General features: G+C 37.6%; 1 protein-coding gene across 1 annotated transcript in view; it reads right to left on the bottom strand.

Moving 5' to 3' along the window:
- The window catches only part of KCNT2 (potassium sodium-activated channel subfamily T member 2), a 422637-nt gene that overhangs the window by 281653 nt on the left and 127408 nt on the right, over window positions 1-13576 (bottom strand). The window contains exon 4 of the mRNA XM_065936707.1: window positions 2016-2064. Coding sequence (XP_065792779.1) covers window positions 2016-2064 — 49 coding nt within the window. The remainder of the gene's footprint in view (window positions 1-2015; window positions 2065-13576) is intronic.

Here is a 13576-nt window from a genome sequence, read left to right as displayed (position 1 = left end):
GCAATCACATGACCAGCCACACGGCCTCCCTCTCAGTTCACCGGTCAAAAATGGCAGTTCCCCACAGAAAATCAAAGAATACAAGCTTGGAGTTGAGGGATACTTTGCATCCTATCATCCACCTCAAACAAAGGCTAACAGGAACATCCTTGAACATTAAAGCAAATGGTCCAAGATACTTTCAGATTCCGTCTGAGCAGACTTCATAACCAATCCCCCTTCTGCAGTGGACACCGGCATCCTGCACTACCCTAGACAAGTTCCCGCCTTTCTCTCGTTTCTACTCCGCATACAATTTCCTCAGCTCAACTCCCAAAGAACAGTGGCTCCAACAGAAAGGACATCCCAATTATTTTGTGTCAAAGACTCTAAACACTTTGGGAGAGAGGAATACTAAGCAAGCATCAACATGAACTATAACAAATATATTTGTTCATAGATTTGTGAGGGTTAAGTCAACCTGTCTGAGAAAAGCAGATACCCTAGAGTTTTAGATTCTGATTCCTGTTTTAATGAAAATTTTGATATAGGTGAATATTAAAACATAAGGATAATTTAAAAGCATATGAAGGCATGACAATATAAGTAAAATAAGTCTGGAAGTGCATACAGTAGTCAGACATTATTAAAATAGAAATGTTGAACTTTTTAGATTTTCCCCACAAATTTTCTAACTCATGTGTGCCATTCTAAAGGTAGACCTTGTTAGGTGACCTTGAAACCATTTTCAGGATGAATTACTCGAAATCCTATTGAAAAATGAGCGTTCTTATTTAAAGATATCACTATTAAGTAAAAACAATTTGAATGATCAAAATATATTTCAAGGCCATATATAATTATTCAGAAAAATGCTAACTTACTTTACAAGTGTGCACCTCACTAATGGATAATATAGAAATCTAACTTAGAGATTATAAAACTGCATTTTTGGTGAAACTGAAATATTTGAAAAGAGTTATTTGTAAGTTGATGGCACTGCTATGAGATTAACTAAAATAAAACATAAAACACAACTTATAAAATAGGAAATATGCAAACACAGCAAAAGCATGATTTCATAGTAATAAACACAATGAATACATAATCAAAATAATTCATAGTTGCTTATAAAATGTACAGATCTCAGAATCACCCTGATGTTAAATGACAAACCAAACATTTAATTTTAAAGTATTTTAATGTTTGTTTATAAACAGTGAGTCTTAGAGTCTTTCCATTCCTTCCAGACTCAGCTGTCTCTAATCTCCAATGCTTTTAATCTTAGGGACTCGACTCTTTGAATAATTTTTTGCTTTTGAAAATTAACAGAAACTAAAAAGCATCTGAAGGAAAGAGACAGGAGTAGAGGAAATGTAAAGTTGTAAAAATTTTGCTAGGCATGAAATTCAACAGGAAAAAGAACAAAGAACAACACACAGGACTCCAGGAAACACACCGAATATGTGATTCAGAAGCACTGTTCTCTTCACATTCCCTTACTCCTTCTTCCGGACCCTTTTAGTGCCAGGGCATACTTTTTGTTTTATTTGCAAAATTATCTACTAAGGGACCAAGCTCTTCCCATTGGTAATAAGAGTCATTGGTTCATTTGTTTATTCATTTAACAATTATTCATCAAGATGCTGCCATGCCCCTGATATTGAGAACATAAGGTAAAAAGTCACACATGGTTAAGAGCTTTTGACTACTTTTTCAAACATGGATGTAACCTAAGAATTTAGGAACACATAAATTAGTTTGGAGAACTTGTTGTGACTTCAAACATTGTTTTACTTAAGCTTTCTGAAGTCTAATCCTGATCATGAGGAAGTTCTTAACAAGTAGAATGTAAGGCTCAGGTTAACATAAAGAAATAAAAACTTCAAGATTAAGGTTAATTAACTAATAAACAATTTTTAATTGTTTATTTTTAATCTCAATTTTTAATACCAATAATGTTCTCCCCAGTAATATTGTCCTATAAAATATGAATACAACTAGACATATAGGAATAAAACAAAGTTGTACATAACCTGTAAGCCCCATAAAGGTAGACTTCTGTTCACCCAAAAGATATGAGACCTATGAAAAGAAAGATAAGACGTTAGATTTTTTCAAGTGAAAAGAACATTCATTTTCAGATTTTGATAAAAGTTGAAAATATTTAAATGTTGTTAACATAAAAAGACAATAAAATAGAGACAATATGTTAACATCAAAATTAAAATTAGGAAAAAAACCTTTATATTGATTTAATTTTCTTTTTGGCAATATTCATTTCTATTTCAGGGAAAAAACTCTTTTTGATTTTGTTTTCGGTCTCACACTAATCCAAAGAAAAGACCATGGGCTCTTATTTAAAGAGTGAAAATACCAGGGGAGAAAAACTTCAAATCATTTGCTAATCAATACTCCATTGAAAAGTCACTTAAGCGCCTTCAATTACCTCTAGGATTTTATTATTTTTAAACAATATTTTGGCAGTACAAATTCAACAGTAGAAATAATCAGAATAAAGTCAGTAACTCAGGTTGAAGGGGTGACTCAGACAGTAAATAATTCACTTGCGAAGCAGGAGACCCAGGTTTGATCCCTGGATCAGGAAAGATCCCTGGAGAAGGGAATGGCAACCCACCCCAGTATTCATTCCTGAGAAATCCCAGGTACAGAGGAGACTGGTGGGCTACAGTCCATGGGTCACAAAGAGTTGGACATTACTGGATCGACTAACACTTTCAGATTGTAGAGCACATTAATATTTAGATTTGTATTAATATTTAATAAAATATTTAATATACCACCAAAAAAAACAGAAAACCTATGACTGAGGTTAGCATAAAACATTATGCAGAACAAGGAGTAATTGTCCTTAAATGTGTCTTAAAAGTACTATTATTTTTGATTCTAAAAAGTGTTTATATTCTGCAAAGAACATCATGTATTCTAATGTCCAACAAGTTATAATTTTTCACTGCTTATACTTCATCCCTATCTACATCATTTGGTGCACAGCTGATTCAAATACTAGTCATTCCCAGCAACATACTCTACTCAGGAAAAGATGAAAATAGCTATAGTACATTGCCCAAAAAATGCAAACAAAAAAACTACAAACAGAACTAAGCCCACTCACTATAGTGATAAAGTATTCGAGGAATCCCAAAAAAAGAGTGTGTATTTTTAAATCTTTGAATCATTTTATTTTGGGTAATATGTTAAACAAACACAAAGAGCAATAAACTCTTTAAAATTCCTTGTTTAAAAAAGAACTGCAAAATTTAGAAGACTATTCAAAGAAAATACCTAGTATATTTACTTGCTGCTTGGAAGTAAAGCTATGAAAACTAGACAGCAAATTAAAAAGCAGAGACATCACTTTTCTGACAAAGGTCCATATAGGCAAACCTGTGGTTTTTCCAATAGTCATGTATGGATGTGAAAGTTAGACCATAAAAAGGCTGAGTGCTGAAGAATTGATGCTTTCAAACTGTGGTGCTGGGAGAGACTCTTGAGAGTCCCTTAGACTGCAAGATCAAACCAGTCAATCCTAAAGGAAATCAACCCTGAATATTCATTGGAAGGGTTGATACTGAAGCTTCAATACTTTGGCCACCTGATGTGAAGAACTGACTCATTGGAAAAGATCCTAATGCTGGAAAAGACTGAGGGCAGGAGGAGAAGAGGATGACAGAAGATGAGATTGTTGGATGGCATCATCGACTCAATGGACATGAACTTGAGCAAACTCTGGAAAAAATTAAGCACAGGAAAGCCTGGTGTGCTGTAGTCCACAAGGTTACAAAGAGTTAGACATGACTTAGCAACTGAATAACAACAACCACCTAGTATATTATTCTTTGTGATTCCAGAATATAACATTATCTGGATGAATGATTTCTTTTGCTCCAAACCAAACCTGCACCATTTCCCACCAAAATAGGTCTTCTCAGCCTTTCACATCTGAGAAAGTGGCACCAAATTTCATTGTGTTTGGTTAGCCAAAGACTTGGGCATCATCTTAGGTGCTTTCCATCCCTATATCTATAAATACTGAATACATGAGTCACCAAACCCTTCCAATTCTTTCCACCTAATATCTGTAAAATATATCTACTTCTCTTCATACCTATGGCCAGAACCACCTTAATATAAATTATCATTTTCTTGCAATTGTACTCTTGTAAAAGCCTATAACTGGGAACCTACACTTCCTTTTGCTTTCTATATGTTTTCTCCAAATTTCAACTACACAGATTCCTTCTAAATGCATGTCATATCACATCACTCCACTGAACACTGACACTTTACTTTTGTTAAAATAAAGACCAAAACTCCTATCCTGGCACTCTTAGACTTAGTCAACTGTGACGCACTGTTTCTTATTGCAGCCCTTTTCACATGTTCTTCCCTCATCAGAGATCTCTCAGCTCAACCTTCTCTCAGGGAAATCTTTCTGGAAACTTCCCCTTGATCAATGCAGCCAAGGAATCTCTTAGGCCAGGTCACTCACTATACCTCTGCCTCCACTCATCTCAGGTGTAACCTTAAATTTGTTTGTAAATGTACCTCTTTAATACTTATACCCTCACTGAACTGCAAGTTCCATAAGATGGAATATATCTCTTTTACTCACCATTATGGTCCTAACATCTTCCCAAGTACAGTAGTCTAGGCATTCAATACAGACAAATAGATGAAGCCAGGAAAGGCAAAATGTGGATGATGAACTCAGCACCACTCTCCTTTCCAGAACACACCTTATTATGTTCTCACTAACACTTGAAAAATGAGGCCAAAACAAAGTATGCAGGAGTGAAGAGGAATGTCATATATAGGTTTTTTGTTTTTTTTTTTGGTACATAGAAATAATGTTCTGTAAACTACAAAATAAGGAGATAACAAACTCATAAAATAAATTGGAAACCATAAAATAAACTATAAGATGATGACATAAATTGCTAATCATAAGTTTGAAAGCATTTTCAATAGGCAATTGGAATGAATACAGATTTACTAAAAGCTAGTTATCTAACTAATGACATTTTCTTTGATCTGACATGCTGTTTTAATAGGTCTTGAAATATCAGAGTACTTAAATTGAAATAAGCCTTTGAAGAAAAAATTTTCTGTACAAGACTGTGTCATATGGAATAAGTTTCATGGTACTTAAAAAAACATTTCTACAAAACTCTAACATGCAAATTTCAATGTGAAGTGAGATCACCAATGGAAAGCTCTCTTTTACATCCATTTACCAGGCATTAAGTTGAATTAAATATATAGAAGGAAAATGTACACATCCCAGCAAAAAGATAGTGCCCAAACTCTCTTCATAAAATGCATTTATTGTGAAAAAAGAATGTGGGATCTGATCTGCATGTTCCTAGAAAACTACCAGAATGAATGAGAGGTGAAATTAAAACTAGCAGTAGACTCTAATTCCAAATAAGCGTCAGTCCCATTGACAAAAAGGCACTCAGAGGATAGATTGTACAGAAAGATTTATTGCAGTATTATATATGGCAGAATAGTAACTGGAATCTACCTAACCAACAAGAGATTTAAATTAACTTTCTCATCATCAACAATAGCAAAAATGTCATCAACAAGAAAAAAAAGTCATTGATAAAAATGATGTATATAAAATTATCCTAATTGTATCACCATGAATGTGGTACCTGTATATGTGTATTGATGCAATTTACAAAAGATTGGCAGTCAAAATACTAAAAATACTTTTTTGTAGGTATTGAGATTTTAGGTAACTTCTACTTCCTTTTCCTCACCCTCAGTATTTTTATTGCAATAATCATGAACCGTTTGCACAATCATAAGAATAAAATAGATTTCACTTTTTAAGACTGTAAAAACAGAACAACAAGAACAAACATAAAAACAACCTTTGGGACTTCCCTGGTAGTCCAGGGGAATGCAGGGAGCTGGGATTCAATCCTTGGTTGGGGAACTAGGTCCCCACATGCCACGGAAAAGACCCAGTGCAGCCAAATAAACAAATCAATATTTTTGAAAGTAAATAAAAATAAAATTTACATTATTTAGCTATTTTAATTTGTTAATTTATTATTATGTAAGTAATATTATTTATGTGTAATATATTATGGGCTTCCCAGGTGACTCAGTGGTAAAGTATCCACCTGCCAATGCAGAAAACGTGGGTTCGATCTGTTGGTCAGGAAGATTGCCTGGAGGAGGAAATGGCAACCCACTCCAGTATTCTTGCCTGGGAAATCCCATACACAGTGGAGCCTGGCAGGTTACAGCGGGTTGCAAAGAGTCAAACATGACTTAGTAACTAAACTACCATCACCATATAATATATAAATAAAAATAATATAAATATTACATGTATTCTTTATATGACTTAACGAGGCCTATAGATAAAAATCACATTGAAGAATGATTATGAAAACTGGAAGAACTATATCAAACAATGGAAATAACATTAGTTAGATATGGAAAATTAATGACATGCAGCCCCAGCCACTCTTGACAGCTCACTTATTTATGGTGAATAAATACCTCTCCCAAAGGTAAGGAAACAGCTGCTGAAAATGTCAGAACTGCTTTGGCAGCAGAGGTGGAGGTCAGGGGTAAAAATGTTAGCTGGAAGAATCAAGCATCTGGTAAACACAGAAAAGTTATAGGGTCACTGTGTGGGGCAGAATTCATATGAAAGACTTGTGGGTCACAGCTCAAAGGAACTTGGGTTGACAGCGCTCCAAACTCAGTAGGCAAGCTTGTATTGTATTAACAAAAGTGTAAGACCACTAAATCAAAGAGGAAAATTATGACACTCTCTTAATCATAACAAATCCTAAGAAGTGAGTACTAGGTATGGCCACATTTTAAGGATGGACAAAATTTAACATAAATTTATCATGTGACCAATATATTACAAAGATTTTCCAATAACTGAATCCTTTCAAAATGGGTATACTTCCCACTGGGCTTCCCAGGTGACTCGGTGGTGAAACATCTGCCTGCCAATGGAGGAGATGCAAGTTTGATCCCTGGGTTAGGAAGATCCCCTAAAGAAGGAAATGGCATTCTTGTCTGGGAAACACCATGGACAGAGGAGCCTGGCGAGCTACAATCTATGGGGTCATAAAAGAGTTGGACACGTCTTGGCGACTAAAATAACGACAACAATCAGTTCAGTTCAGTCGCTCAGTCATGTCCGACAACAACAATACTTCACACCAACTGTCAGAGATGCAGCAGAGAGGACTAAACGCTGAGTCTTTGAAATAATGGACTCTTACGAGTCTTTCCATCAGACACACATGGGCTGAGGTAGAAGTGGCTTTCTGTCTATCAACATTATTTTTTCCCCCTTCCCTGGTATAGAGTTGGGTGTAAAAAGCTACTCTTTAGCCAAAGGTGACTTTCTCAGCCCCCATGTCACGGTACGACTGTGTCACTGATTCCCCGGTGAGATCTGGGTATGAAATACAAGTAAACGTGATACTCCTTCGTCGGTCGATAACTTTAACAACTGTATCTTTTCCCATGTTCTCTTCATCTTTCTGAAAGCTGTCTACAAAGCGGTGTCGGGTCTTAGGCCAGTACATAACCACCAAATGAAGGTGGGTTGCGTGTATGACACTGAACTAACCATGCCATAGGGTGTGTCTGTGTGTCTGTGGCCATCACCACGTGCAGAAGATGAACCCTGACTAGCAACACCAGCAGTGGAATCTGGTAAGGAAATCCTTGTGCATTTTTCAGATTGTCTGTTGGAACACTTGGGGATGCTTTATCTATACTACAGTCAATGCATACGACAGAAGAAAAGGTCAACATTATGATATTCAATCTCATTGGTCATCAGATATTTAAACATACTGCAAAAATTAAATTTCTTATTTTAATAGTTATTACCCTAAAGAAGAAATGGTCTTTAAAATTAGAACATCATGTCAGCACACTTGTGGCTCTATTAGGCACTTATTCTAAATGTAAATCCAACTACCATAAAATATGAGCACATTTACATGATTCTTACTTTGTCTTTGTCATTTGATATTGAAAATTAATAATCACTTCAACAATTTTTAAAGTGGGAAGGATGCGTAAGTTGAAGAACTGTAAGCGCCAGCAGGCAATAAGACAATGCTGATGGCTCAGCTCTCAATGAAATCCATAAACTACATGTTAGGTGTGTTTCCTTTGCTAATGCCTTTAAATCATTTATTACAAACTGTGGCTCCACGAGAGCTTGCCATTTGCACAATTTCATATATTAAGAGTAAAATTCTTTTCATATCCTTCCGTTTGTCCACACCCACAACATTTTCACATCAGTTTCGACTCCTGGGACTTAAAGCAAAGTGGCACAAAATATCTGCATCTTTGTTATGTCAGAATTTCTAATTCAATTAATCTCTTTGCCAAATAAGCCTGATTATTTTAAAATAGAGTCTGTGTCTGTAAAGGTCACTGCTGTTTTTCATTAACCAATACTACCCTGAGGGGAACTAAACAGAACAATGTATTCAAAATGGAGCCATGAGTTATTTTGTTATGCTTTTTTAATTGCAGTAATCTGATTTTTCAAATGTATACCCTCTATAATTACAGCTGAACATTCTTACTAATATGACAGAGAAGTTAATTATTGGAAACTGCTCCTCAGTGTTTTCAAATAAGATTATTTCACTCTATTAGTTCCCAATGCTCTTTCATTGTAAAAAGGATTCTATTGTGCCTCATTTTATGACTCTCAGGTATCTCTAAAGTACATTTCATTTATAAATCACCAAGTTTTAAAAACAATGCTGGTGTGTTGCTGACAGAAATACAGGGGGACACTTGGAGAATCCCCAGAAACTACTCCTAACCCAGAGTGGTGATGTGGGAGATAGCCGGACTCCTAATATGGACAGTGGTGGTTGTTTAGTGGAGTAATATTGAAGCTTTGTTCTCACCCAGACACTCTGAGGACAAAGCTAGTGGCTTAAGCTGAGCTCTGCTGAAGTAAAGAGATAAGGTGCCCACTACTGAGTTCAAGGAAGACTTCACTTCTGCACATGTGCAAGAAGGCTCCTAGAGGGTCAAAAAGGGAGGGGGTCCATAATAAGTGTGGACATGCACCCACAGGTGAGATGGGATCCATTTTAGCACAAAAATGCACATGCACGTTGGGGAGGGTCTTAGGACCCGTGAGTGAAGAAAGAAACAAGATAACTAGTCAAAGGTAAACCAAGACCCAGAAGGACTGTCCTATATAACTGACTTAAGTCACCTCTTAACTGTGTTCCTCGTTCAGGACTCCTGCACTTCTCTATGAGTGTGGATCTCAGTCCAGTTTCTGACTTACTGTGCTTCTCCTCATTAGAGAGGATGCCCATACTCTCTGGGTTTGTGCTTCTGTCTTGCTTCTGACTTAAATAAAACAAGCTGTTTCTCTGTGTTCTCCCATTGTGCTGTGTGTCTCTAATGGTAAACTGTGTACCTGTTTTGCAGTTTTTACCTCCTTGTGACATTTTTGCTTCCAAACTGGGTAACAATCAGAGAATTCTGCTTCCAGTGTCTAAGCCCCTGGTGGACTGGTGTCTAGGTTCAATCCCAGGACAGGGAAATAAACTCTTGCTCCAAGACTACTATCCCTTCGAGGGAACCAGTTTATAGGGCATGATGCCAAGGAAGAGTGTCAGATCAAGTTTTATCCGACAAATTGTTATCTGGAAGGTCCAGGGGTCCTGAGGTAAGGTGAGAAACAGTGGATGGGGAGTGACAGAAGTGGAAGACAGAGGTCTGAGAACTGGGAGAAAATGTTTAAGGTTCTGAGACAATGGAGAGTAGAATATGTATAACCAGCTTCAAATTGGTCAGCAGGGCTGGAGTGTGAGGCTGTTGAGGTGAAGGAAGCAAAGGTCAGACTGAAAAGGACCTTCATTCCCTCCTGAACTCACTCACTCGTGTAATAAATAACTACTCAGCGCCACACTGGTGCCAGGTTCTGAGGATTCAGACAACAAACAACCTGTGCCCTCGTGGAATATCCACTGCAATCTATGTGGAATGCACAGAAAACAAGATAAATAAGTAACACATGTACACCATATGAAAGAGATAGAGGCAATGGAGAGAAATGTAAAAAGAAAGGGGAAAAAGTATTCCAGGGAGTCTTGTGAGGAGAATACAGTTTTAAACAGGACGTGCAGCTAAGCCGTCACTACAAATCTGATTTTGAGTAAAGATCTGAGGAAGCGGGCCAGAGTGATCCGATTGTAGGGAATTCCAGACAGAGGGAAGAGCAGGTATGAAGGCCCCGAGCCAGCAGAGTGGCTAATGTGACCCAGGAACAGAGAAGATGCTGGAGTGGCTGAGCAAAATGGGTGCAGGGGAGAGGTGGTGAGTAACCGGTGAAAAATTGGTTTCTTACATCCTTAGCAGGTACTTCAATACTCAGACCACAGTTGTGCAAGGATCTGACTTAATGGAATACTTGGTTAAGAATAAACCAAAGAGGGAAAAAGGTAGAATTAGCAGGACTAGCGAGGAAGGCTACAGTAATGAAGGTAAAGGTTAGATGGCTTGGCCAGAATGATAGCACTGAGAAGGTACTATATGCGGGATCTATCTTGAAGGTAGACATGGTGGGATTTTCCGCTGGTTTTGCACATGCTGGAGAATGTGAGGGAAAAAAAGAGAAATGAAGAATGACTGACTCCAAAACATTTGGCCTCAGCAACTGTTCAGATGGAGTTGCTATCAGCCAAAACGTGGGAGGCTGTGGGTGGAGCAGGGTTTGGGGAAGGATGGGGTTGTCATTCACTGAGACGCAGAAAATCACAGAAGCCAATTGGAACATGACAACTTTGCTATGACTATCAGACCCCCATGTAGAGAAGATGAACATGTAGTTAGAATTTGGGGGATGGGAGCCAGGAAAGGTGCTGGCTTCCTGAAGCCAGTAAGTTAAACAGGGTTAAAATGATTAGTGCTGAGGTTCTCAAAGTGGAGGACAAAGGAGAAAACATAGGGTTATTTACATAAAGGTGGGAATAATAAGATTAAGTGTGTATTGAAGGAAATAGCATAAATAAAACAACCACCCCAACTACAAAAAATACAAGATCTCTAAAATATAAAACCTTTGTAAGGGCTGAAAATTTCCAGAGGGTAATGAATGTTACCTTTCATGGCTATGTCTTCATTTTCAGCACTACGAATACATGCTAAGTATTCAATAAAGAGGTAGTGAAATAAGCATATTACATTTGTTAAGTAAATTATTTCATAAAGAATTATCACATAAATTATCATACAATGAAATTTCACTTGTTAATCTTTAGCTCTTCTCCAAACCCTTTAACACATAAGAAATCATTTTCACTGTCTAAATAAGCCGAAGAGTAACCAATTCATTTAAAAGCATATTATGCCTTCATTTTCCATTTTACTTTCATCTTTTATTTTATTTTTTTAAAATTCTCTTAGGCAAACCTCTACATGAAAAAATAATTGTACAGAAGTTAGCCATCAAATTTGTTTTCAGCTTTGAATATTATTTTCAGTTCAGTAGGCTGGACAGAGACTCAAGGTGTGTGATGAGATAATAATTATTCAGGCCATCACACAGCCAGTCCCCTTTCCTACTGCCTCTAGCAAGAACAGAAATTAAAAGGAGAACCTTAAAGGAATAGATATGCAATTTAATAAAAGCAATAATGAATGAAAAAGTAAGTTAAAATAAATCAATGTCATTTAACTCAAATTAGATAAAGAACTACACAAGCTAAATCTGAGACTTGAATTAAGCATCCCAGTAAATGCTGAATAAATGCTATTTCTATTTAAGAGTAAATAACTAGCTTTGTTGTTGCTTTGCTTTGTCTTAAGATTTTCCCCACATAAGTGAGATCACACAATATTTAATTTTTTGTCTGACTTAATTCACTTAGAATAATGCCCTCAAGAAACTTTTTTTTAAAAGTGGCCTCTAAACTATAACTGAAAATATGTACAAAGCTGGGATACAAAACAGTAAACTTCTCTGGAGTATATGTGAATCAAGAACAGAAAGGTATTGGGGTTTTTAAAAAGACTGATCCATTTCAAAGCATTACTTACAGTATTTCAACTAGCAATAAAAATTGTGTGTGTAGGTGGAAAGTATTAGCATTAGACAATTAGATAAACAAAACAAAAAAAAAAACAGATATTAAAAGAACCTACAAAAATTACATTCATGTATTAACTGAAAACCAGACTGATTTTTTTATGACAAACACTTATTGAAGAAATAAATTCCATACAGCATTCTTTAAACTTATACTACAATTCAGGAGGTGATTCAAGATGGCAGTGCAGGAAGACCCTGAACGCATCTCTTCCACAGACATGCCAAATCTATAGCCATGTATGGATCAATTTCCTCTGAAAAAAAACCAAAAACTAGCAGAACAACTTTTCTACAAAGAGAAATACAAGGGCCATAATGAGACCAATAGGAGAGTGAAGGGACTTCCCAGGTGATTCAATGGTAAAGAATCCACCTGCCCATGCAGGAGACCGGAGTTCAATCCCTATATCAGGAAGATCTGGAGGAGGAAATGGCAACCCACTCCAGTATTCTTGCCTGGAGAATCCCATGGACAGAGGAGCCTGGTGGGCTATGGTCCACGGGGTTGCAAAGAGTTGGACACGACTGAGCGGCTAAACAACAACATAACAAGGAGAGGCAGAGATGCGGTATTATCAAAAACCCTGCCTCTGACACAATGACCCAGGGCCAGGAGGGATCTCACTACATAGGGCTTCTCTGTGCTCCACACAGACACTCTTGGGACCTGGAGAAATGAGCCTAGAGAAACAGCAACTTTGTAAACCAGTAGGATTTAGGTTCAGGAGACCCAAAAGGCGAGGGGTACAGGAAGCCTGCTCTTAAGGTGCTCATATGCAGACTCAGTTTGACCTACCAAAGCAGGTAGCTCCTCGTTATTATCCAAAGTTGGCAAACCAAGGAAGACCAGTGTACACTTATTATTTAGAATTATGGAACCAAGTGCTAAAAGAAATGGGCTTCCCTTGTGGTCCAGCTGGTAGAGAATCTGCCTGCAATGCGGGAGACCTGGGTTGGATCCCTGGGTTGGAAAGATCCCCTGGAGAAGGAAAAGGCTACCCACTCCGGTATTTTGGCCTGGAGAATTCCATGGACTGTATAGTCCTTGGGGTTGCAAAGAGTCGGACACGACTGAGCAACTTTCGCCTCATGCAGACTGAGTCACCCTGCTTATACTCAGTCACTTCAGTCGTGTCCGACTCTTTGTGACCCTACGGGCTGTACCCAACCAGGCTCCCCTGTCCATGGGATTCTCCAGGCAAGAATACCAGAGTGGGTTGTCATGCCCTTCTCCAGGGGATCTTCCCAACCCAGGGATTGAACCCTCATCGTTTTTGTCTCTTGCATTGGCAGGCAGGTTCTTTACCACTAGCGCCACCTGGAAAGCCTAAGACCCAGAGAAAAGCCAGCAGTCTGAAAACCACCTAGACCACATAGGCAGGAGATGCATTAGCCAATCTTAAAACAACTGCCAAGGGCACAGGGGTCATTCTGGACATTATC

This window comes from Muntiacus reevesi, chromosome 5 (genome assembly GCF_963930625.1).
Source record: "Muntiacus reevesi chromosome 5, mMunRee1.1, whole genome shotgun sequence".
Classification (NCBI taxonomy): domain Eukaryota; kingdom Metazoa; phylum Chordata; class Mammalia; order Artiodactyla; family Cervidae; genus Muntiacus; species Muntiacus reevesi.
This window is presented reverse-complemented; position numbering and strand designations above follow the sequence as displayed.